At 47.0% G+C, this 26,625-nt stretch overlaps 1 protein-coding gene across 1 annotated transcript in view; it reads right to left on the bottom strand.

The window, feature by feature from the left end:
- Positions 1-473: 473 nt before the first annotated feature.
- LOC139047718 (kelch-like protein 10) overlaps positions 474-26,625 on the bottom strand; it is a 60,691-nt gene continuing 34,539 nt past the window's right edge. The window contains exon 12 of the mRNA XM_070521703.1: positions 474-984. Within this exon, the coding sequence (XP_070377804.1) occupies positions 962-984 (23 nt within the window). The 3' untranslated portion in view covers positions 474-961. The remainder of the gene's footprint in view (positions 985-26,625) is intronic.

Raw genomic sequence — 26,625 nt, 5'->3', positions numbered from 1 at the left:
CCACTGACTACCTATAGTGACTGAGGGTGGCGGGAAAGCTATACAAAGCCACAAACATAGATACCCAGATATACAGCCCTCAGAAAGTGCGTAATATACCCGAAGGATGCTAAGGTATTAAAATAAATCAATTAAAATAGTGGCAATGTTCCGAAACTCAACCCGCCGTGTGAGCCTTATCGCCCTCATAGCCGATCAGCAAAGCTCAAGCCCTGATCTTGTCTTTGGCGATGAGTAGAGCTCAAGCCCTAACCTCGGCTTGGACGAACCTGCGCGAAGCTCAAGCCCTGACCCCTGTTTCGGCCAACCTGGGATGCACATGCCACAGGTGACGGGTGCTATGGGTTATATGTTTGCGGATTCTCAATTGTTGAATATTAAAACAAAAACAAAAAAATTGCGGCTGAAGCCATCTCGCGATCAATGTCCATGGTACTGCGTCAGCATTTAATCGATATAGCCGCACAACGTATTGCCGCTACCGAAATGAGTTACGAAAATAACTGACAGTCACGTTAACATGGGCTAAAAAGAGAATGAAGGCGAAAGCCTGCGTGGGTTCGTGGGTTGGATGCCCACCAAAGGTCGTGGGTTCGGGTTCCACATTCCATTCCAGATTCCCTCCTTGGTCCAACTCCCGCTCTGGCCCCTCATCGCGGCGCCATACTGCTGGTATATCACAACACATTCGGTGCCAGCGCACGTCAGTGGCGTTCCCCTTGCAGCTGGCAGGGAAGCATGCCGCAGAGTCCCACTTATGGCGGCCGGTCACTCTTGCCGTACGACAGGCTGCATGTAGCATACGTCACTGACGGGATTGGTCACTCTTGCCGTATGACAGGCTGCGTGTTGTATACGTCACTGACGGGATTGGTGACCCTTGCGGTACGACAAGCTGCATGTTGCAGACGTCACTGACAGGATTGCCGGACAACGATTTCTTGCGCACGCAAGACAGAGGTCAGCGTCCTTCCTGCCGCACGGCTAGACCGGCAACATGAAAAAGAAAAAAAAAACGCGTCCCTTCAAGCAGCCACCAGCTCCTCTCGTTAACTATGTCCTAATTAGATTTTCCTTAACTTCGCCGTAATTAACACAATAGGTGGTGGGCTCGAGTACCTTAATTTCCTCAAGCTTAGTTATCTGTGCGTTACTTAACTTCGTCTTTCACCCACAAAGCGTTACCGGCAGAAAACGTAGGCACAGTTAAATTAGGGTAACGTTAATTCGGACACCCGAACATTTGACGGGAGTCATTTGGTGGGTCAGTGGTCTACCGCTGATCGCCCATTAACCCAGGTAGGCGGTAAAGCGGTCAAATAGAAACATACAGACATCCATACCTAAATCATATGCCGACCCCGGAAAGATGCGTAAAGGACCCAAAAAAAGCTAAGGCACTAAAATAATTCAAGAAAGAAGAAAAAAAATAAAAGAAGTGGCGATGTTCTGAAACCCACCATACCGTGTGAACCGTGTCGCCCCGTACCCGATATGAGAAGCTCGTGCCCTGATCTTTGGCTTTGGCGAATCCGTTCGAAGCCCAAGCCCTGGACGCATCCTGCGCACAGCCTCGGCTGCACATGCCACCGGTGGCGAGCGCCGATTCTTCTCTCAGCACCCGCTGCCTACCAGGTCACTGGCAGCAGCTTCATGAGTGCGACCACGGCTCCGGTGATTGAGCTTCGATTTAAACGGGGTTGTATGTTTACGCATTCCGAATTTGTAAATTTTTACCCGCCGTGGTTGCTCAGTGGCTATGGTGTTGGGCTGCTGAGTACTAGGTCGCGGGATCGAATCCCGGACATGGCGGCCGCATATCGATGGGGGCGAAATGCGAAAACACCCGTGTACTTAGGTTTAGGTGCACATTAAAGAACCCCAGGTGGTCGAAATTTCCGGAGTACTCCACTACGGCGTACCTTTATCTTTATTTCCAATAGATTGGGGGAGACAGGGAAGAAGAGCTGCAAGTGCAGCTTGAAAAAACACCCTGCCCCCTATGACCACAAGACTACGGCGTACCTAATAATCAAAAGGTGATTTTGGCGCGTAAAACCCCATAACTTAAAAAAAATTTAATGTTTCGCTTTTAGATTTTTTTTCTACTTTCCGTAAGTAGGTCTACAGTCGCTAGCAATATGAAAGGGAACATTTTTCGTTTTTTTTTTAAGCGACGATAACTCGTGATGCGTGGGTTTTAACAAACAAATACGTAACAAATAGTTGTCCTGTTGAACGTTTAGTCTCAATGAACACATTTATGAAAGGAGTGTGCGTTTAGACCTTATCCGGTAGTTGGAGAAGAAAAAAAAAATGCTGAGCCCTTTCAGGTCGTTGTCGACTGCACACATAAACAAATGGCTGCAAAATTAAGATATGACACGGTAAGAAGGAAAAAAGAAATGTCGCATGTAACTTTTAATGTACAGTGACAATATGATGACGCAAGTTTCCCTTTTCTTTCTCTTTCTTTTCCTTTTCTCTCTTTCTTTTCCTTTTTTCTCTTTTTTTCTTTTCACTTTCACAACATCGAAGCCGACTGTATGGCTTTCCAATCATCTCGAAGCGCTCCAAACGCGCGCGTATACAGCTCGTAGAAATATCTCAAATATTCGAAGACTAACATGGAACGGGCGACTTTGTGGAGCCGGGATTAATACTATACCACGGATGACGAGGTAGCCTGTTTGCACGAGAGACGGATATATGTGTGTGCCTCGGTGGATATAACATATTCGCGCCGCCAAAGATAAAATGTAACTCGGCCGCGGTATTCGAAGAAACGGGCACACATCGCTTTCGATCAGCGAAACGCGATATTCGCGCAGTCTGCCCGACGATCCGGTTATCAATTTTATGCCTCGGAGCTATGTGCACACAGTCCGCAGGCTCTCCGGTACCGTGTGCCTTGTCTGATTGTTTCAGTCTGGAACGATGTGTCCCGGCGGAATGAGAGACGCTTGTAATTAGATTTCGTTTTAGAAGATCGCCGTTCGTGTCTCCGCACGAGTACGTTTACTTAGAAGAACAAAAAAATGCGGGCGACGTATTGTTTCTTGGCCTTGAATGGGGCGGACAGGGAGACAGCCAAGCCTTCTGCGGGCTTTTCATTCCGTGCCGCCCACGTGGTAAGATGCTGAATAAAGATTTATTTATTTATTTGTGTGTTTATTTATTTGAAAGCTCCACTATAGCTTCCTTCCAACGTACACTGTTGGCGTCCACCCGGGCACGATGCATCAATGAAAGTGAAAATTACATTGGTATATTATTTAGATTACTGTAGATTACCTCGAGCAATTACTGCAAACGAGATACAAACATGATGAACTGAAGATACAAGAATTTAAGTGACGGGCTTCCTGCCCGTCACTTAATTTCGGCAGTTGGTTCTGCAAGCGTTCTTGTGGTAATAAACAACCATTGAATTGAATTCGTAATGGGGACCTTCGGGTTAGTTTTGACCACCTGGCGATCTTTACCGGGCCCCAAACGAACGGGAGACGGGCGTTTTTTTTTTTCATTTTACCCCCATCAGAAATACGGCTGCTGCGACCGGGATTCGATCCCGCGACCTCGTGCTTATAGCAGCGCAACGCCCACAGCCGCTAAGCCACCGCGACGGGTAATAAACAAGTGTCGCAACAGAACACGTGGAAGCGCTAGAACGCTTTGTCTTCTTCAAGTTGGACTGGGAAAACACGTGTCGGTTCCTGTCGCTCCTTTGGAGCAATAATCTTATACGGACCTCCCGCAGCCATAGCTTCTTTACCGCGGCTTTGCCGGTTCTGGCCCAGGTAAATGGGCGACTGATCGTCACATCGATAACGAGGGCCACCCGCTTTCAACCCAACGGAGTTCTCAACAACTATTGAACATTACCTGTCCGGCACGAAAAAAAAAAAAAGGCTTTAGATAAACTGGAATCAGAAAGAAAAGAAGCAAGTGGTGGGGAAGGAGCCCACAGAAAGGTCGACGACCACGCAAGCACACCGCGATTATAGCTTACGGAACCACGTGACTATGGGGAGTCCACTACACCGACTGCGACAGCAACCCGCAGCTGCTACGGGCTGAAGAAACTCTTGCACGCGCGCTTGGCAAGCGGCTGAAAGGAAACAGATACAGTTTCTGAGCGGGCCTGGCAAGCGGCGGAAACATGTTTACGCGCACTAGTGGTGTTGACACTGCCGATTTGAACGGCTTCCGCGTTCGCATTCGCGGGGACCTAGCAGCGGGTGCGTACTTCCTTTGTCCCGCGCCAGGGCGCCCGTACGTTCACGAGCCATATGCGCGCATGCGTGCGAAAAAAAAGGTCGTTCTGGTTCCGGCTCGGGCTGAAATGATCCCTCATTAGTCGCAGCGGACACAAAGGCGGTGGAGCGTAGACCGCGAACGGTTGTCCCGTCCTTACAGGATTTGCAAAGAGGACGAGCCTTATACATATACGTATGTAGCTCGTCCCCAGCGTGGTCGAAGCTGGGAGGGAGGCGAGAGAGAAGCGCAACGCAACCTGCTGAGAGTCGAGGTTGGGGAGCGTCCCGTAACGCGATCAGTTACGGGATTAGGATTATCTCTCCTTTTCTTTTCTCCCCATTTTTATCTCTCTCCTGTCTCTTCTTTTGCGCTTGAAAAGACGAGGACACAAAGTGGGCATGCGCTTCTGTCGTCCCTGTGCAACCGACCCTCGTCACAAGGGGGCGCCGCTGGCTGTCGCGTTCTGTGCCAACAGCGGCGGTTTCGCTGCGCGGTGGGGTCCAAGTGGTCGGTATACAGATTTTCGGAAGATTAGAACGCAGCGGAAACCGCAGTTAAAGGATTTCAGAATTTTTTGGGATGCAAGGAGGCTAAAAAGAAAAGAACGGCACTGCGCATGCGCTCAGGCAGAACTCCTTCGTGACACTGAAGGCGTGTGGGCAAGGTGAATGTTTGTAAACACAACGGGCGAGTTGCCGACGTATACAGCCGGCAAAAGTAGCAGACGAATACCAGCAGGCTTCGGCGCTAGCTCCTTCTGTTCCCCATAGCTCTGAGAGATGGGGAAATTTGGCCGCTAAAGAGACCCAGTTATGGAAAAAAATTCTAGCCAAGAAAGAAAAATAAAAGAATAACAAATAGAAAAGAGCCAGAAACATTTTGAAAGAAAACTCTTGCAGCAATCCAAAAACAAAGTAGGCAGGAAGAAGTCACGCAGACAAGAAAGCACATGTTAAATGCTGTTCACAAAGAATAGATCCCTTCACTGTCCATGAGGAGCTCCCCGGTAGAGTTCTGAACCACTAGGATCTAAGTACCTTCATTGCACAGAAAACTTCTGTCCATATATTCACGCCAAACTCACTATACATTGTAATAAACATTGCCTGCATTTAACCCTTTTCAATAATTATCATCACAGCAAGAGCGCACGCGTGAGACATGCGCTCCGTAAAGGCCAGGGTTAATCGACCAGCTGCTGCAGCGACCTCTGCAGCGATGTTGGACAAGTTTATTAGGGTTGAATTGATTCTTTGTGTGCATGGTCCATTCCAGTCTGTTTAGTTCATTTATTTATTAAATAGTATTTCGTTCCTTAACCACTGCTGATTCTTGCTGGTGATAACTATACATTGAACTCCACGAAGAAGCCGCGTCGCTTCAGCGTAAAGAGTGGCATAAAAAAGAAAGAAGGAAGGAAGAGAGGAGTGTCATTATCGTAATAAAAGAATAGGTATTAAAGACCAATCTCAAGAGCGAATACGTCCCCGAGGTATGTTCGGGTCCAGGTGGCTGCCCATAAGCATTGTGACCACTCCGAAGGATATCTAACCACTGATCTTCCTGTGGGCGCTCATGCACTGAGAATGTGCTGTACAGACGTAATCTTCGGTCGTGTCAGAGCGCATGCACTCAGATTACGTCATTTTCCTTAAAGAAGATGCCAGAAGGGGTGTGTGCAGGCTACCTCAGGGCGTAAGGGGTGCTATTAGCCCCGAGAACGAACGCGAGCGGCGCTGCGAGCGCCGCTCGCGTGACGTCAGGGCAAGGACTCGCGCCTGTCGTCTGCTACAGTTCGGGCGTCGTCCGGGCGCTTTCTGCGGTGTTTTCGTTTGTTCGCCCTCGTTCTCTCTGCTTGTATACTTATGGGGGTCGTCTCAAATATATTTTTACGACGTCTTCCTTTGCGAACATTTATTCAAAGAGCTAATTTCTTAGACAACAATGCAGCTCTCGAAGGCAACGCTACAGTGCCAGCCGAAGCGACGCAGACCAGCCCATTGCGGGTTTTTCATGCGCGGATAGACAATCGCAAAAGCATAGCCTATAGGAATCCAGTTATGATACCATACCTGCCGCGGTGCAACAAGTATGTCACAAAGCTGGCTATATATGACTTCTACAGCAGTTACGTTGATTTTATTCCGCTAAAATAGGTTTGCTCACGACGAGTAGTTATAACATCGAATTTTTGCATTTCCTCACAGAAACGCTCGGCAGTAGCACGGGGACTTAATTAATACTGGAGCTTAGATTCTACACGCCTCATTTGCTTCTTTAACTGCTTGTCAACATTAGGCGGTTCTTCACGTGTTTATGTTTTTTAAGCGGCGGAAATTTGAAGTAAAGTTAATGACGGCTTACAGCTATTTACAGAGTACAAATAGGAATGTACCAATATATATTCCCTTTTCCGTGCTACACGTTCAACTCACCTCTTTAGGGCGCGTTTGTTAATGATTAATAATGTAAGTTATGTTCCTATTTTTTTGTCTATATTACCAAGTGTATATCATTTATTTATTTCAATGCCGCAGTGTGTTTTGCATTGTTATTGTGGAAATATTTCACTGTTCTTTCATACATTATATAACTGCAATGTTTTATGGCCACTATATAAATGTAATTTATATGGCGCTTGATGTGTTACCCCATGCAGCCATATTGTACCTAAGGGGGCGAGGTTACCTCAAGCCGTGTCTGTGCGACTTTTTTCCCTCATCCACCTCCACTTACCACTCCTCTGTACATGTGTGTGTGTAAATGGAAATTAATAAATCAAATCAAACTCACTTGAGAAATTTACTGGTGCTTGCTGTTTGAGGAATATACATGACGAATCTGTTTGGCGAACTGACACAGGCTAATCGGCCCAATTTATTTAGTAAAGTATGCCTGCTGGACCGCATAGCTGCAGCCAGAAAGAAGTCGAAGCGTCAATGATTAGTAGTATGGGACATATTGAATATATCGAAATTCCCCCGGTGGAGGGTCAGAAATCAAGTGAAAGTATATGCAAGGCTTGAGGTGCTTTCTTTATGAATGTTTGCGATTGGATTGGAGCAAACTTAATTTGCCTGCAAGGTTCTCTTTTATGTACCGACGAAGCGAATAGTTATCCGTTTGTATAATTGAATAACGCTGGATCGAGACATGGTGAGACAGAAGGTGCTTGAATTTTCCTTTTGTATACAGGAAATCTAAGCTGCGGTGTAGTAGCTCGAGAATACTTTAGCCATTCCAGTTGGCGCTGTAAAAAACATGCTTTATGGTTTTAATTCGAAGTTGTAGTGAACTGATGGGTTTCGCGAACATAGCGCGCCTCGCCATACGGACAGTCGATTGCTACCGTTACGTGACCAGGGGTGTGCCATATTGTCGATAAAGGCTACTGAGGGCCACTATGAAACATTTCATCACTTTCAATTGAGTGGCTCCCGATCTTAACAACGAAACTTTTTTCTCAGGTGATTGCTACTATGGTGTTTGTGAATTAACTATGTAAATACTCTACATGACGCGCCGTTGTGTTAGCAGCCATGAGCAATTCGTTTTTTGGAGGCCTGTTTCAGAGGGGGATGAAAGTAGCAGCAAACTTTTTCATAAGAAATGCGCGCCTAACTATTTTTTTACGCATTAATGAATGGCCATATTTGAATAGAACAACACACCAGAGTAATAGGAATCATGATGAGAGCTTCGCTGGGCAGTGTCTTTCTAAAATCAGATAACATGTTGACGCCAATTACCAAATTTTTCTTCCACGTAAAATGCAATGCCTCTCATAGCTAAATACTAAATGAATGTTAAATGTTTAGCGAAGCATCATACACAACTTCGCGCGTTGAATTTGCAGATATTCTTGTTTTAGTCAAAATTTACCGATAGACACGGCGCATATATGCATTGCAAAACCTAGTATACCCCTTTAACGCTACTTAGCTTGCGATATCCAAGCCGCAAAGTTTCTTGACTCACACGCTTTTGAAGAAGAAACTGTGGTTAAGGTATGGTAGCTGAAAAAAGCCGACGTATTCTTCAATACGTACAGCTCGAGCCACCCATACCCCAAGCATACACGAAGGGAACGAGCGCGCGCGGCAGCCGAGCGAGCCGGAGCGAGCGGCGTCCTGGCCGTGACGTCACTCGCGAGAGGGCGCCACTCCTAATTCTCGGGGCTAATAGGAGCGTGTCTATAACGTGCTTGGCTTTCGAGAAAATGTACACCTTCGGGGTGGGTCAAAAATTTGTTCTGCTTGCACTGAAAGTCACAGCAGTGCCACCGCATCTTCGTCACGTGACGACCTGCGCCGATTGTTTGTGGCGCGTGGCAATATTGTTTCTGCTATTGATGCGAAAGCATCAAATGGTCCGTTGAGCGAAAAACCCGGCGTATGTAGCAGCGAAACGGCGCCTAAATTTTGATTGGCTGCGACGCCACGTCACGTGTGCGCCTCGACGGAGGAGAGCGGATGAAAGGGGAAAGGGAACACCAGCTGTCACGCTGGCCCACCAGATGTTGCGCGAGGGGAGGGCATCGCCGCGGCGCCACGTCACCCTCACTCTCGCTCTTTGAAGCCTGCATTATCTGCGTGTTCCTTCTCCGCGCAAGCTCTCGCTTGTGTTCTAAGCTCGCCTCGGTAATCACTATCAAGAAATTGATGTATAAAAACAAGCACATTACATTCGAAAGGGAAAAAACTAGAGGACGCTTAAGCTTCGCCTTCAAGAGTGGAACGCGACAGCGTTCCCGTCGACCCGCCAAGTGGTGTAGACAGTGGGCTACAGCGCAGCGAATACGCGCCCCGCATCGGACGCGGTGAGCGTCGAGCAGCGCCGCGTTCGGCGCGGCAACGAAATGTGCGCCTGAGCAAGCGACGGACGCCTGAGTCTTAGAAACAGCTCGTTTCTAAGGCAACACCGTATTCACTAAAGACGCTTTTTTACCGCTTTGAAGCATCGAGCTTGTGGCTGAGTGGTAGCGCTTCCGTCTCACACTCCGGAGACCCTGGTTCTATTCCCACCCAGCCCATCTTGCAAGTTGTTTTTTATTCATACAGTGCCTGCTGGGATTTATCGCTCACGGCCACCGCCGACGACGCCGACGACACCGGCTTCTCTGCGACACGAGCTCCTTAACGCTGTCGCGTTAAAACGTTGGCGGTAGTGAGCTTCTAACCTGCCACCTCACGCTCAAAAGCCTAGTGTCTTCAACCAGTGTGCTAAACTAGCAGGCCTGTGCATTCTGCTTTATGGCGTCATGCCACTTGGACCGAAATTTCCAGTGCCAAGCCCGGCGTGACGAAAGCGGTGACGTCAGAACAACCGCAGCTTATTCGGAAGCGTCCGCATTAGATTCTATAGCAGTCGGGCAAGGTTGCATGACCTCACGGATCGAAGTGCACTGGTTTTTGCTATGCAGGAGACGTTGGCCAACTGTCTCAAAGCGCTCGCTTGCCCGCGAGGAGTTCATAACTCGAGGGACTACTGTGGCGTTCAATTGGACATTAATGCTTTCGCATTAAAAGACCAGATTGGGTGAGGGAACAAATGTGAGTTAATGGCATCTTAGTTGAAATCAAGAAAAATAAATGGGCAATGGCAGGACATGTAATGATGAGGGAAGATAACCGATGGTCATTAAGGGTTACGGACTGGATTCCAAGGGAAGGGAAGCGTAGCAAGGGGCGGCAGAAAGTTAGGTGGGCGGATGAGATTAAGAAGTTTGCAGGGACGACATGGCCACAATTAGTACTTGACCGAGGTAGTTGGAGAAGTATGGGAGAGGCCTTTGCCCTGCAGTGGGCGTAACCAGGCTGATGATTATTCACAACTCATAAAAAGTGCTGGTATCCTCGCATTTTGTCTTGGTGTTTCCTTAAAGGCGGACACCAAACTATTTTGACCATCGCAAAAAGGGAGCCATCAGTGTTAATTATTGTTTGCTGATCAGTTTCTTTTTTATTATTATTGACAAGATAGCAGGAGATGTTCGCACTATACGGCGCCTGATACTCCTTGGTTGCACATAACATAGTGCAACCTATGTACACAACCACGTGCACATGGTTGTGCGCAGAAGTTGCACTATGTTATGTGCACATATGCTGCACGTAGTTTTCTTGGAGATAGAGCAGAACAACTTTATGGGACAACAGTCAAAATAGCACCACGACATTGCAACGAAACTCTCTCAAGCAACTATGCGAATAACAACACCGTCACGTAACACAAATGGCAAAAATTAAAGGACCAACCAAGATATGCAAAAAAATTATATGTACAGGGCAAAGCAAATTGCTGGTTTAGGATAATAAACCACATGCTCTTTTCTACACAGCGAAGGAACGTCAACTTTCTGGGATGTTCGGCTGAAACCGACACTTTCTTTGAATGGTCACACAACCAGCATGCGGGAATAGACGATCGGACGCTATAGATTCGCTGGAGTCGACACACACTTTATCGTTGTGTCAAATACAGGCTTCAATCCCACCCCCCCCCCCCCCCCTATCAGCGAAGAATATCTTCCAGGAAGGAAGGAAGGAAGGAAAACTTTACTTGGTCCTGCAAGTAGTGATAATTCATCACTAAGCGGGCCGCTCCCACGCCGGGACCGGAAGGCCAAGCCTCACGGCCAGGCCTTCCGGTCTTCCTGGAATATCTTCCAGGAAGACATAATTCAATTACGAGGGATATGTTCGAGCGCTCTAATGACTCTTTTGTCTGGTTTCACGCCCTTGATTTGGGTTTAAATATGCCTGATTATTGACTTATGGCGTGTTTTGTGTAAGTGCTACGGCTTTGCTTTCGTGTAATAAAGAAAAAAATTACGATTGTGAACTAATAGTTAGAGCGTAGGGCTTCATGTGCTGGAGAATGGAAGTTTGATCCCGCCATCAAGCATGTAGTTCATATTTTTTTATTTATTGTGAGCTATTGGGCCGGACCCAGCAGCACCCAGTAGCCACGGTAGGGGAATTCCGAGGGTCCGCAGAGGACGCTTCGCTCTAAAAATTAAAGAAAAAAATTAAACCGAGACGCTATAAAGAAGCGACTGCTCGTCTTCGCAATGAAAGAATGCGACCCCGGGGCTGTTTGTCAACGCATTTGCGTTCGAAACGTCATGGCGCGAAGCGCAAATTGCAGCAACGATGGCAGAAATAAGAAAAGGAGTAGAAAAGGAGAGAGGGTTGGAGGGAAAGGGGGGCGCTCGCCGAAAGACGTACGGGGAGGGTCCGTCAGGTCGACCGGTTCGTCTACTTTTCACAACCTCCCCCGCCCTCCTCCGCCTTTCCCTTTAGACACTATCGCGCAATTCGCTCAAGCCCAGGTACGGTCTCCCCGCATGTTCTTCAACACTCGCTGCTGGTCCAGCAGTAGCCCGACGCTCATCTGTTTATTCGATTTTTCTTTTTTTCTCGGAGCGGCTGCGCAAAATTCGCAAGCAAACAGTGTGGTGGCTCGAGCGAACGAGAGACCCAAGCGAAGGAACGTGTGCCAGCGGACCTATATCGCCGCGTCACAAACTGGAAGGCGAGGAGGGGGAGGGGAGGGGAGGGCGAGGAGAGGGGGTGGCAAGTGCTGGTGTCACGCCCTCTGAGCCTGCTGGACAGCTGCGAGCGGGCTGAAAGCCTTTTCATACGTACCGCATTATCGCGAACTTAAGCGTTACGCACCCTCTGGGCACCTTTCATGAATAGCATTTAAAAATTAAAAATAAACATAAGTGAGAACGGGGACCCATATAAACAAAGAAGTTCTTACGATAAAACTGGGTGCGAGTGCCAACCAATCGTTATGTCGGACTTATTGGCGAAGGCGAACTCTTGCGAACAAATACTTTCGTGATTTCGGCCCTGGAGTGCTATACGCTAACGAGAAAAAGAAAGTTTGGAGTGTCCAATATTAGTGCCCCATTAAATTATGCTATGCTCGCTTGCGCGATTCATTACATGTCGATGATTATTCGCCAATTCGCCCAAGCTTGAACATCAATCAATTCATTTGAAGGGGCTATAGATAGCAGTAAAACAAACATTATACCCCCCCCCCCCTCTCCTAAAAAAGAAATGGTATGTGCTTTATATTGATAGTTTTCACGTGACGCCACAGACCCAGCTTTTCAGCGTGCAGGTACACCAGCATGGTGGCTACGATGACGTCATTGCAAGCCATCTACACAACAATCCGACATGATAACATGAGATCCTCTATCGAACGAACGTGTCAATATAATGTTATTAACTACGGCACACACGAATATTAACACGAAAGTTAGTGGGCTAATGATAACGAATTCCTGACTGCACGTGTCACTTTAACGATCACATTAATGCAAGGCCGTTTAAATGTAGATGCAGAAGCGCGAACAGAATAAAAGACAAAGGAAAGACAAAAGTCATCCAGCGACTATATACGTGGTGCGTGGACTCATGGACATTCCGTTCACATCATTTCCATACTGCCTATTCACTAAGAAACCACGGCACTGCAGCTTGTAGTGAATAACAGAGCGATCCACATTCCTTCCGAAATGAAGAGCCATATATTGTTCCGACTACAGCCATTCGGAGGCCTTGAGCGAAAATGACGGCTAATGGGATTATAAACTGCTCGCGTGCTCTTTGCGTTGCTGGCATTATAACACGTTCGTTGCATCACATGCCCAAACGCGGGATTGGGCATTAAATACTCTTGACAGCCTGAGAATTCAGGAGCAAATACACAGCTGTTCAACTCGTGGATAACTTCCACAGACGCACCAGCAGATCAGGTTTGTTCATTACCGTGACGTCGCAGCGAAGGGCCTGAAACATAAATTACTGAACCGTATCGAAAAATTGTTGCCGTAGATTGCTCCCTGGACGGCGTTTTCTGACTTCCAGCATTTATACACTTCAATAAGCTTCCTATAAAACCCCTCACAGGCCAAGTTCGCAGTTTCGGTTACACACAACTGAAATTCGGGACTATAGGCCTGGCGAAGCGTCCTTTAGGAAGCTTCAAAAAGCATGAGAACATTTAATAAGCTTAGAGTGCGACTGAGAAGAGCTCACACAAAGGCAAAGCCTGTAAGTAAGAACAACGAACAGGTAGAGCGCCGCATTTCACTATACGTGAATCGACTCATTGAAGCTTAAACGTTACCGAGTATACGTATGGAAGCTTATGCATCCAAATATGCACACTTCTGCTGCTGCTATGGATGCGTGTCCGTGCAACACGCCTACAGTCTTTGCAAATTTATAATTTTTAGTATATAGCGCGTCAGGCATCGTCAAAACTTAACCGCTTTATAGCTTTCAATGAGAGACACGTAATGCCTCTATGACTGTTCTTAAATCCAACCTATTTGCAGGGGACCTGTCTTGAGCGATAATAAAAATGCGGTGCTTAAGCGAGTAATGTACAGAAGCATGGTATATAGAAAACTGCACCAGATCGCAGAGGTTCAAGCCTACTAGCGCAAATAAAACAGACTGCGAAACAGGAAATATAGGACAAGTGCTGCTGCCGCCCGCGCCTTACTGTGACAGTAGCTAAAGAAACTGGCATGAAATGCTCGACTTGTCGTTTTTTTTTTTTGCATGAAATCAAGACCAATACAATAAAACCGTAGGAAATATACTGGTACGCGCCCTAAATAACTTACCCAGAATACCTGTTTCTAAGAACCAGTTTCGGTTCCGGTATATACGCCCCGAAAAAAAGGAGGTCAATATTTGCCACGAAAAACAATGCCAGTACTGCATGAAGTGTGAACCACGGTTCACACTTCATGCGTTTGATAGGCTTGGCCTATCAAACGCAGAAATAAAGACGTATTAAAAAAAAAGATTCTTGGCAGAAGCAGGGAAACAAAGGCACGTGAGGTTTTGGAAGCATTCCATATAAAGAAAACAGGAAAAAACTGTGTTAGTGATACTTCCGTGACCCTCTTCAAAAGCGAAATGTCCTATCTAGAACGGTCTGGCAGATGATGCATTATGGTCATTGTGCGCATGTCTGTGATTTTCCTCATATTTGCAGATTTTTCGGTGAATAAAGATAGATGAAGTTGGCGCTTGTCCTGTGTCGTTCTATACGTCTCGTGATCGTCTTATAATATATAGTTGGCGCTGTTCCTTCCTAATTCACTTATTCTTTTACACCACCTATTCTTTTGACCACCCTGTGGTGACGGAGAAGGTGAGAACCGGGCGGTATACGAAAGTAGCGGAACCGCTCATTCCTTTACACCACCTATTCTTTTGACCAGCCGGTGGTGTTGGGGAAGGTGAGAACCGGGCGGTATGTATGCGAAAGTAGCGCAACCGCTTATTCTTTTACACAACCTATTATTTTGACCACCCGGTGGTGTTGGAGAAGGTGAGGACCGGGCGGTATACGAAAGTAGCGCAACCGCTTATTCTTTTACACCACCTACTCTTTTGACCGCCCGGTGGTGATGGAGAAGGTGAGAACCGGACGGTATACAAAAGTAGTGCAACCGCTTATTCTTTTACACCACCTATTCTTTTGACCACCCGATGGTGATGGAGAAGGTGAGAACCGAGCGGTATACGAAAGTAGCGCAACAGCTTATTCTTTTACACCACCTATTCTTTTGACCACCTGGTGGTGATGGAGAAAGTGAGAACCGGGCGGTATACGAAAGCAGCGCAGCCACTTATTCTTTTATACCACCTATTCTTTTAACCACCCGGTGGTGATGGAGAAGGTGAAAACCTGGCGGTATACGAAAGTAGCGCAACCTCTTATTCTTTTACGACACCTATTCTTTTGACCGCCCGGTGGTGATGGAGAAGGTGAGAACCTGGCGGTATACGAAAGTAGCGCAACCGCTTATTCTTTTACACCTATTCTTTTGACCGCCCGACGGTGATGGGGAAGGTGAGAACCGTGCGGTATACGAAATTAGCGCAACGGCTTCTTCTTTTACACCACCTATTCTTTTGACCACCCGCTACTCACCCTCTCCATCAACATGCAGGACGACAAAAGAAAGCTAAACTTTACCATAGGTGGGAACAGTCATTCACGAGTTCACTAAAGTTCATACTTGTTCCGCATTCATTTGACATGCGTATGAGATAGTCTTAGTGAGCGACGAAGGGTGTCAGTGGGCTTGAGTATAAAGGCCTGCTCTTACACTCAATTTACTCGAGTTGGCGAGGGTGAGTGGACGAGATTAATATGTATATATATGTGAGTGAGCGCTGGTTGGTGTGAATGTAAGTGAATCTGGACTCTAGAGAGCGTGACTACGCGTGGGCCTGAGGGTGTGTATATATGTGCTGCGAAAGTATTGGCGAGTGAGTACACGGGTGAGTATCCGCTTATCCTTCCGACCCATGAACGAACTCTGGCCACCATTTCCGCCATGTTGAGCTCCTGCTGCTGCGGCAATTTATATAGCCGAAATCCGAACGCATTAACACCTGAGATATAAGGGAGCTTTAGAAATAGGTGACCCAAAGTTAAGGCACGCAATCGGCCGGGCTTAAACAAAGAGAGTACAAAAGAACCCAAAAGGCGTGCATAGGAGTTTGGGTTTTAGGGTACGCAATTACTCTTCAAGAGGCCATTTCTAAAACTCTCTCGGCTCAGGGTAATTTGTGCGGAGTTTAGAGCCCCACGAAGACTCGGAGGGTTTGGTGCCTGTGCGCGTATTTCGGGGGGCCACAATGGGCAGTACTGTAGCGGACGAAGACCACGTTGCGCGCACCACAGAAAAAAAGAAAGAAAGAAAAGTCCTTGAGACTACGGTGGTGCTCAGCTGTGATCGACCTGCAGCTGCAGTCGCAGTGAACGGGTTTACAACGTGACGAATCGTTGAAGTATCCCAATCTTTTCGCCGTGTTCTCTTTCGCGTCACCCGCCAGGAGCGGGGCTTAAATCCGCTTTTATGCGGTACCACAGTTCCCCCCACCCCCTTGGTCTTTCCCGGCTGCCCTCTTACGCTTCACCTCCCCCCTGTCCATTTTCTGTTTTCTTTTCCCCATCCCCAGTCCCCTTGTCATTGCTGCTCTCCACACACCTTTGCGCAGCCCAAGCTATGTCTCTCCGCTCCTTTATCTGCTATCTGTTAGCGCCGTTTTCCCCACTGTTCGGGCGCGGTAATTGCACGCAAAATTGAAGGCGCGAAGAAGGGAGGAGAGTGTGAGAGATGCGGAGGGGCAGCAGCGCTGTACGTGCAGCAGTGCGTATAGCGGGAGGTTTTGACAGAAGACGGGTATGGGCTAGAAACGCAAAGCGGCAGCGAATTCTAAAAGCGGGCGCTCAACACCCAATGCCGCAGTCTGTGCTACCGAAGGCAACTAAAGAGGGGAGGGAGAGGGGAAGGGGCAGGGGGCAACAGTCTGCTTCACTGCGGAATAAGTTGCGTGCATTGGTGTGAAAGGCCGCTGTGACCTCCTGCTCTGCACGGAGGGCGGGTTGCTCGCTGCAGCTCTTGCAAGACCAGGTGATCGGTCCTCCATGCCTCTCTAACCGCTTGCTGAAGTCTGCTGGCTTAATGTTTATGCGTCTGGTGGCCATTAGGACGCAGCGCGCAAAACAAGCGACCGTATTATACGCTGGGACTTCTTTTCGTAGAATACTCTATAACATCAATATGTATTAAAATGCCAATAAAACTTTACTACTGCGACTACTACTACTACTACGACTACAACCACTAGCTACCTACTCACTACTATTAGACTACAACGACTACTACAACAACTACTACTACTGCTGCTACTACAACTACTCTCAAAGCGACAGCTATTTTACATATGGCTCATAGAAAAAAAATAGAACGGGAAAAGTGCGACATAAATAAACGAGGAGAGACATACAGCACCACGTCCCTCTTAGTATCCCGCTAAATTGCACCATTTTTGTTCTAAATACCATGTACCGAGTAGCTCGATAGCAAACTCTCTTGAAACGAAGGAGGAGGAAGAAAAAGAAAGAAAAGAAGATGGTACAACTAGGAAGCTAAACACAAAGACGTCTAGATATAGTTGTCTTCTCGCTAGTTATATTGTCTTGGGTCATTGATAAATCACCAAGAAATGAAACTTTATTCTTGGAAAGCAATACCCCCGGGGGCTTTACGTTTGGACTCAGTTGCACGGAATAACCTTTGGGGAAGGAGGGGAGGTCAGCTAGGCTGAGAGCTCGCTATGGCGAGTGTCACATCGAGTCCCCTGTCCTCAGTGGGGGCTGTCAAAATATCCCGGGTGATGAAAGGGAGGTGGGCATGTCGCATACATTAAGGAAATATGGCTGTGCTCGATAGATGTCGCTCACGAGAGCATACTGATGAGACGTAGATAATTGTATTTAGCAGAGATGGGCGCCTGATTAGTGTTTATAGTCCTCGATCAATTTCGATTAACCACGTTTGAAGACATCATCACAACAGAGGATGGTTGAGGCAGAAGAAATATGCATACGAAACTGAAATGAACCACCAACCTCCCTCAACTTTCCTCCCTCCACCCTCTCCACCCTCTCCACACAAGCACACACACTTGTGATGTTTTGTCAAAGTTAGAGCTCTGGTAGCCACGTCATCGTAGTTTTTTTGTTCTTCTTTTTTTTAGTGGTGGAATAGGTTTCACTTGGTAAATGATGGAAGGAAGGGCTTTGAGGTGAAGTATTTATTTTGCTTTAACTATAAAAAGAAATTGACCAGAAACCATAGGAAGATGAGTATCGTGCCAAGCGATATAGCTTCGATAGGAAGCGAAAATTGTTGGACTCTGACCCCATCCGTCGCTGGCACAGAAATCTGTTCGCGAATTGCTGCAGTTTCTTTGAAGAACAGTTCCCATACACGAAGCTTCCTTTAACCGCAGTTAATATATAGGGCTGCAAGCATTATTAACGTGCTCCAGAATGCAGTGAAGAAAGAGCAGCTTACAAATCGTAATTAAAGTTATGCACATATAGAGCACATGTCGGAATGTGTGTGGAGCGAAGCATTCGCGAAGCAATTAATTAATGCTATAAAATTAAATGTCACGTGCACGGTAGTATTTATTGTCATATAGTGCGACGCGTAGTCTCCTGCGGCGCCCAGGTCGCGATTTTAATGTCACGCAATATTTATGTTTATGGAGTACACAGTTCACAAGCTACATGGAAATGCTGAACGCGCAGTTCATGCGAATTCCCGCTTGCAAACGCCGACGGAGTTATATGCGCGAGTACGAAAGCGATGCTTGAAGTCTGTCGATGGAAGAATGGTGAGGACAGGTGTATGCAGATTGAAGGGCGCGACACGTACAAACGATGGTGGTATAAGGCTGACTATTCTCATTTCGTTCCAGCGTCCGTCCCCAAATGTAAACTTTCGCGAGGACCATTGGAAGGATTGCGCTGGAAATCTCAGGAAGTCGGAAAGCCTTGTTCTCCATGGATGTCAAAATGCGGTCATCTGAGAAGTTTAGAAATTCAGCCTGTACAAAAAAAAAAAAAGATCAGGGTATATTGTTGTGGGGTATCATTTGTTGGAGTGTTGTAGCCTTGAGAGGAAGTTGAATCAGCACTGTTATTACTTCGTAACGGAGGGTCGCAATAGCCGAGAATGCGGCGATCGATTTGGTTGCACAGTAAAATTCTCCGGAAGCGAACTAACGCAACAAGCGGAACATTTGATTTCGCATTAGTGATGGAGCTGTTATTCTGGAGAGACCCCTGTCATGTATATATTCCCTTTTGCGTAACATAATATCTGACGCGACTCTTCTTATTGCATTCTATTAAATTCATTCGAGAAACACGGTACTTCGAAGCTAACGCTAACCACAGATCCTCACGTTCGCTTCGTCAGATCCGCTTCCGCTGGATGATCCAATTAACATGCACTCAAAAGTAATATCCAAGGAAGTGGTCGATGGAGAATGCGCCATCAGTCATTGAAGTATATGCATGCCAGCATGATTCCCATAGATGTAAATCAGCACTACGCCCTTACTTCTAGGACCGATTATGTTTACAAGGTGTGCTGTTCCGAAAACAACAGAAGTCGCGCACGTCTTCGAATGTACAGCGAGTTAAAACGAAACAGACGACACGTTTTTTTTTTTTTTTCCTTAAAGGGAGGGACGCCGGGGAACGTCCGAACCCAATTTAGAATAGCTTACCGCGAAACAGACGCCAGAGCCATCTGTCTGCGCTTCCCGCACAGCCTCAAAGCTAGTCTCCACGGCTAGCAGACGGAACTGTGAAGCCGTGAAAAACTAACCTCGCACCTCCGTGTCGATTACGCACCGACCGTCGATCAACCAACCGTGAACGCCGTGCGACACCGTTCCGACAAAAGCGCGTTTATCCTCGCCGCTTGCATCGCGCCGCGACGGCCGCCATTGAGATCAATGCGCCCTCTCGCGGGCAGAACCCGCAGCCGCCGCGCACCAACTCAGGGATACGCACAGCATTTGAAAGGTTGTTTGAAAGGTTGAGAGATCGCGGACAACGATCTGGGCACAATGAAAGAGAGAGAAAGCGTGTGCCGGAGGCGTTTCCTAGGAAAAACACGGCACTTAAAACCACTCTCTCGGTGTGGCGCCAGAGCCCCCCTTGCAAATGCGCCACGAGGACCTTGTGTATATGATCTCCAACACGCACAGAACACACGTGTCCGAGCAGCCAGCCGCGTGTGAGAGCAGTCAACCGTTGAGAGCTCGTGAACGTTCGTAAAAGGACGCGGTGTCGAGCTCTCGTCGTTTCGTTTTGTGTACGCGCGTGTATACGTGAGACCCGAAACGAATGCTGTTATGCTATCCCCCTCAACTCTCACGCCTATACATACCGTGGCTCACCAACCTCACCCCGGCACCACCTCCTCCTCCAGGCATCCGCCTACACTGGGTGTTGTGAGCGACTGTTTGACGCCCCTTCGCATTCGCTGCCATACGAACGATCCGACGCCCGTTTTTGTAACACGCGTCGCTTTATGCGAGAAAGCACTTCCTTCGCTTTATGCGAAATCAAATCTCCGGACGTATAGCGAGCACGAGGGACTATATACCGCAAACATTAAAAAATCCACAAAGAAGCGGCAAACGCAGAGCAAAAATATACGCAGAATTGCCCATGCGCATCGCTTAAAGCAACCAGACACTTGGCACTGAGACTTCTGTTGAAAGGGTAATTCTGTTTAGTTGTGTTTGCTAATTTTCGCGTTCAGCATGTTAAGCAGCTGAGCTCTCTAAACAAGTATCGACGTATGCTCTGTACTTACCCCATAACTGCTTTTCTTTGCGGATTATATCGTAGCGCATCGACACAAGTTTAACACGTACGCGCATATCGCAGTCAGCGCCTCTGCGTAATGGATAATCATAACTTTCCCGCGTTGCCGTACCGATGATACGAGTATCCTAACCTTGCACCGATAGCCAAATCGAGAAGGTATAGCATTTCGTGCGCTTTGCTGATTGTTCTCAGTTGGCCGGCAAAGATAGAGGCGTATATGGTGCAATTAAAGCGAGCTAATTTTAGCACTGCAAAAAACTGCGGCAGTTTGTCGTAGCTCTCCCCTGCTATACCTCCTGGCGGTACATTACAAACAGCCGTCGACAAAACAAAGCACATGCTTTGTTTTGTCGAACGGGAAGCTTCACCTTACGGTGAGGTGCGTTTTTCTGTGAGGAAATACCTTGTTGCTAAAACTCACTAACAGATAGTTAAACCACCACCCTATTGGATCAAAGCATCACTGCACTACTGATAAGAATCACGCGGCGCGGTTAAACATTTCTAATAATTGAGCTGGCGATACACATGAACTGCAGACTCCCTAAAGTTTCCCACTCGCAGTGTCAGCAAAACCTTAGCACGAGAAATTTTACTATTTTGTTATACGCATGTGTTTTATCCCTTCATACCCAACTATTTGAGACTGTGTGCTTCGTTTCTCTGTATGCATATGCGTCCATCCTGCCAGGCTTAAAGAACGGGTCTGCAGATGTGTAAACAAATAAAAAAAAGGCATGGCTGTAACCATTGTACCACCATTACCAAATGCCACTTAACCCCAGCTGAGCATGCGCGATAAACAATGTGCATGCGTACATGATGACAGGGTGTATCTACAAACGTCGAACACTGGCGCTACGTTAAAAACGCTATACTTTTGCATCCAGGTCTCCATTTGTCTGTACATATACGTGAACGTTATAACTGACGTGTCATACCCGTGACATTAAGCGGCCCTACCGTTCACCTTATAGAAGAGCGCTTCCGAAAGTGAACGGACATATATAAAGACTCGAGGTCGCCATAGCGGCACTGCATTTAGTGGGCCACCGAACAATAATATAAAAAATAAAAGCAAACCCGAAGAAACTTGAAACGGAACGCGAGAAACGGAAGGGGAAGGGCAGCGCGTTTGAAAAGCGATCGGTGCCCCAGACGCAGCGTGCGTTACCTTCGGCATAGTGCTCCTGCGAGCGGCCATACCTAATGGTTTGGGTATAGATTTCGGGGTTGCACGCCCCAACGCGCCCCTTGAACGGGACGGACAATGGCCAGCTTGCGCGCGCTACGCGGGACACACCACTCTATACACCTATACTCGCACCGTGAACTCACCCCCACCCCCCCCCCCCCGGTCATGGCCACCCCCCTTGCCCTACCTCACTTTAGTACCAATCCCTCGCAGAAAGCATTAGCACCGGTCTCTTTGCGCGCGCGCGTGCATTCACACACCCGCTGAGCGCGCGCGCCGGTAAAGGATACCGGGCCTGAGCGTCGACCACGCCGGGCAAAACAGGCAGGAGTGCTACGAGACCGGACGAGATGGAAGAACTATACCTGGCTCCTTTGTAATAGTTGCGTGCACCACGACCCAAATATGGATGTGTGCGTGTTTGTGTGCTGTGGAGGAGGGGTGGAAGTGGTATTAGCACACACATACAGGAGTGCCAGTCTGGGGCCCCGCAAATTTTCGTGCCCTAAGTGCGCGGGAGCCTTTTCTCAGGAGAAACTATGCAACGAATGTTCTGTTACTAATATATTACTGTTTTTCAAACGCTCAATATATTCTTTTGTAATTAAAAAACAAAAACGCAGGCGAAGTGTATGCACTTGCTGGTGGAGTTATACCCCAGTCAGACGGATATCCATCAGATGTTCGATCGAGCCCGATCGGTATCGAATTTCGCCGATCGCGTTCGGCGCCTTTGCGCGAGGGAGCTAATTAGGATCGAGAAATCTCCGCTCGATCGGGCTCCATCGCGATCGAACCAGTGCGAGATGGTGTTATTACGGGGGCAACCTCGACCCCTGCCTCCGCATTGGTCAACCCGCCCCGGAGACTTTCACAGTCACTGCACCGAACTATATCGGCACGGCGTTAAGTGTCGGCGAGTGCTCTGCACAGAGAGCGTCGGGTAACGTAGGTGTCGGTGCTTATTCGCGCACCGCGGGATGGGTAAAAAAAAATACATATACATAAAGATAAAACGACGTCAAACTGAGCGGAGGCGTGAAGGTGTGAGTTAGTTTGAGAGGTCTGACGAAGACCCGGGCTATATACGGTTTCGCTGCAATTGTGCTGCCGTCCGTTGTTGTTGTGCGCGCGCCGAGAGATAATGCATCCCACGCCGTTTGTCGGCATGGGTGCGCGTTTCACGAGAGAGCGGCCGCAGTACGTTTCATTGGCGCTGGCGGCCTTCCTAAATATACGTGTCCATCGAATGAGAGGGATTTCTTCTATACATTCGTTTTTTTATTCCTCCTTGAGTCCCCCCCTCTCTCTCTCTCTCTCTCTCTCTCTCTGTCTCTCTTTATTTTCTTTTTTTTACGCGCAGGATTGTAACGATCACGCCCTGTGAGAGCGGAAGCGCGGCTCTGCTGCAAGGCTCGTCTCTTATTTATTATTTATCTATTTTGCTGTCGTCATGCAGCAGTCTGTAAGTGCCGGCAAATATCGTTCGATTGCTCTTATCCGTGTGCACCGATAGTACACCCCCTTTATGTCCGTAGGAATTTAAAAAAAGGCATTGCAGAATTCCTTTTCCTTTACATAATTTTATGGGCGTTCCAGGGCTGAAACCTTCGCTCAGAGTCGAATAAGCCCGTTTGAGAGAAACGACCTTCAGATAACTAGTCGAATACTGCATATTCCGATCGCTATCAAAGAATGCCGACGTAAACTGAAATAGAAAGCTCATTCGTAGAGTCCGCTCGGTAAAGAGAAGAAGAGGGCGTATTATTTACGTCATTCTGTACACGTAATGGTCTTCACAGCTGGACTTCCGGTTAACAAACTGGGGAGATGGTAAATGCGAAACCGAAAGATTGTCGTGCACCTGGCACGCCACGACGTGGCAGCAATGTCAGCCTTCTGATGACAGCAATGAAAACAATGTCAGTCTTCTGTTTTGTTGAACAATGAAAGACAGCAACGGCACGTGCAACCGGATGCCCGAAGGAGGCAAGTGTAACATTGCAGCATCACGAATGTCGTCCTATAGAAAGATACGAACGCGCTGAAATTGACCAAATAAAAAAGATATCTGCTAGATAAATGGCGAAAACCAATATTAGGCTGCACGTAACTTAACCGAGAGGACACGTAGTCTTTAATCAGCGTGCACAGGTTGGAACTAACGCAGTAACTGAAGAGTTTGTGAATAGGAAGGCCATGAGAAACAACGTCAAATGCTTTTCACAGGTATAGAAGTACACGGTGCCTAATTGTCTCCGGTTAGCAACTGCGGGTCCCACAGAATCGAGAAAAGAAACAATTGGTTTGTTTCCACAGGTCTACCATGGCCAAAACCATTTTGGCGTGTACTAATCGTATGCTTAACAAAAAACGACAGATATGTGAACATGGCTATTTCAAACACTTTTGCAAACGGAGACAAGAAGGGAAAACACGGGGCGATAAGTTTTCATGCCGCTCATGCGCTGCCACTTTTATGAAATAGCACAACTATTATATTCTTCCAACAAGACGGAAAGGCAAAGAGGTACGCAAAGCAAGGCTAAAAGTGTGCGTAGGGAGTGGAACCAAAATACAAGAACAGCCTTTGATAACAAAACTTGGTATTCGGTCGTAAGCAAGAGAATGCTTTGGTTTCAACTTATACTCATGGTCGCCGCGATGTCGTGTTTGGGTTGTGTGTATGAGAGTGGGACTATGTATCCTCGCGCAAGAACAAATTTGAGGCAAAATATAATGCTTGTGCGGGCTGTACTCTTTCTTGGCACCATTTGGTGTACACTATATAGGTAAGAAAATTAAAATTCCAACAGTGTTCACGATGAACATAGCGTGCCGCCTGCCACATTACAAGAAAAAATCCCAGCAGCGACAAATAACTGTCTGAAGAAAGGGAACAAGATTTTCTTTCGGCTTGCGTCAAACTCTTCATGGATATGTAATGTAAAGCTAACCCCAAAACAAATTTCCATAAGGGATCCAGCCTACCATATTGAAGCTATCAATCAGTCGCTCCAGGAAGACGTCATACAAATTTAGTGAAACTCGCACTATAGCTGAAGCCGCGAGAAACGCACTCCGTTCTTTAAAAAGAATGTAAAAAGCTTTTTTGAAGTGACCTGAATATTTCTTGCGAGTTTTCTGCACATCAAACGTATTTTCGCAGGCGGAAAATACACGCGTAACTGCATAGCGTATCACATATGATACGCGACCAATTTTGCATGGTATAGTCGCAACCAATCGTCTGTTTATAAACGCGAGCTTGGCATAGGCATACCTGGCTTGAGTAAAGGCTTGTAAAAGATTTTTTTCACTAGAAAATTAACATGCACGCAGTGAGAGGTTAACTGAAGAAAATGAGTAACAGGCGCTGAAGAACCGGACGGGACTGAGACAGACGAAAGCTTTGTTGTCCAGCGCTATTACTCATTTTCTTCAGACTTGTACTAAGCAGCCCTAGTTAGCACGTTATTGGAGAGGTCAACGACTGCGTGTATTTGCTGGTGCGTCTCTGCAACTTCACTGCCGTAGTAATTCCATGTCATACCCCAATGACAGCTACAGATATTACAAAGTACAAAATATCTACGTTGCAAGCCTTGTACGGAGCAAGAACAAATGCATCATAACTAAGCACATCCGCGGGCGGTTAGGCAGAAAATAAACAATCAGATATAGTAACAAGAAAACCATGCAATCACCAGCCCTGCAGCTTTGCCAAAATTACTTTAATGGTATTATACTACTCAATCATTTATAAAAAAATTTTAAAACCGAAGTGAAAGTTCTTTGTTGTTAAACTTTAAGGCTCCACTAAAAAGACGCAGGTACTCCCTATAAGAATAGCAATGAGTGACATTTTGATCGAGAATAATGCGATCTTATGTTACAGAAAAAAAAAATCCACATTGACATTGCTTGAACCACAGCTGAGCTTCTAAGTAATGTACATACTCTAGCTGATATGACCTCCGCATATATTCTAGCTGCGTCCTCGACTTCGGCCAGCACATTTTTTCAACATTAGGGAGAATTACAAAACTCGCAGTGTCTTATTAAGGAGTTGTGTCAAGAGCATGGATGTTTTAGCATAACGTCGTCAAAGTGCGAATAACCATAGAAAGAGAAAAAAAAAACGAAAAGGAAGAAGTATAGAGAATAAAGAAGGACGTGGCCGGTTGGCTATCCTGCACTTGGGGAGAGGGAAGGGAAGGGAAGAGAAGACAAATAATAAAGAGTCAGTCATTGAGAACAAGATCGCTGAGGAATGTCCGCTGTCACTTCTTTAAGGCAAGTGGACTGTACGAAAGCTTTAGACAGTGAATAACCAGGGTGTATGGCCTTTCTGCCTAGCTAAGAGTACGCTTATCCCTTACGCTACCCGTGCCTAGCCTCTTCCTGCTACATTCCAAGCCTGTTTGTACAAAGAGGCTTCTGCCATCCTCCCGCAATTGTTATCATGTGTTACTTCTCCAGTAGTTCACTACTTAGCGTAACATTACCATTACTGCTTCCCACAACTGCCTACGCGCAGTCGGGGGGAATCGGTAGCAGTAGAATGGTAACACTAAAACAAAATGATTTAAGGTGACTTTGGAACTTTATCAGCCTCGTCCGCGTCCATCTGTTGCCACGCGACCAAAGAACCACAGAACTTGATCGGCGATTTCAAACTATCGCTGAAGACAAGGAAACCGTGGTATCAACCTGATATTTTGCACAAACAGTGTGATGTGTGGGACAGATCGAATACGGCTTCCTAAAAATTTTTTTTATAAATGAGCTGATGTAATTACGGCGAGTACAAATGATTACTACATTTGTCATAATTTCCTAGCGAGAGAGTGTCCCTCAGAAGCGTGTTTGCGATCTGCAAGCGGTCCCTGAGGATGAAGCGATAGAAGTGT

The sequence above is a fragment of the Dermacentor albipictus genome, chromosome 7 (assembly GCF_038994185.2).
Source record: "Dermacentor albipictus isolate Rhodes 1998 colony chromosome 7, USDA_Dalb.pri_finalv2, whole genome shotgun sequence".
NCBI classification, from domain to species: Eukaryota; Metazoa; Arthropoda; class Arachnida; order Ixodida; family Ixodidae; genus Dermacentor; species Dermacentor albipictus.
The sequence above is the reverse complement of the archived record's forward strand: the minus strand, read 5'-3'. Positions and strand labels throughout refer to the sequence as shown.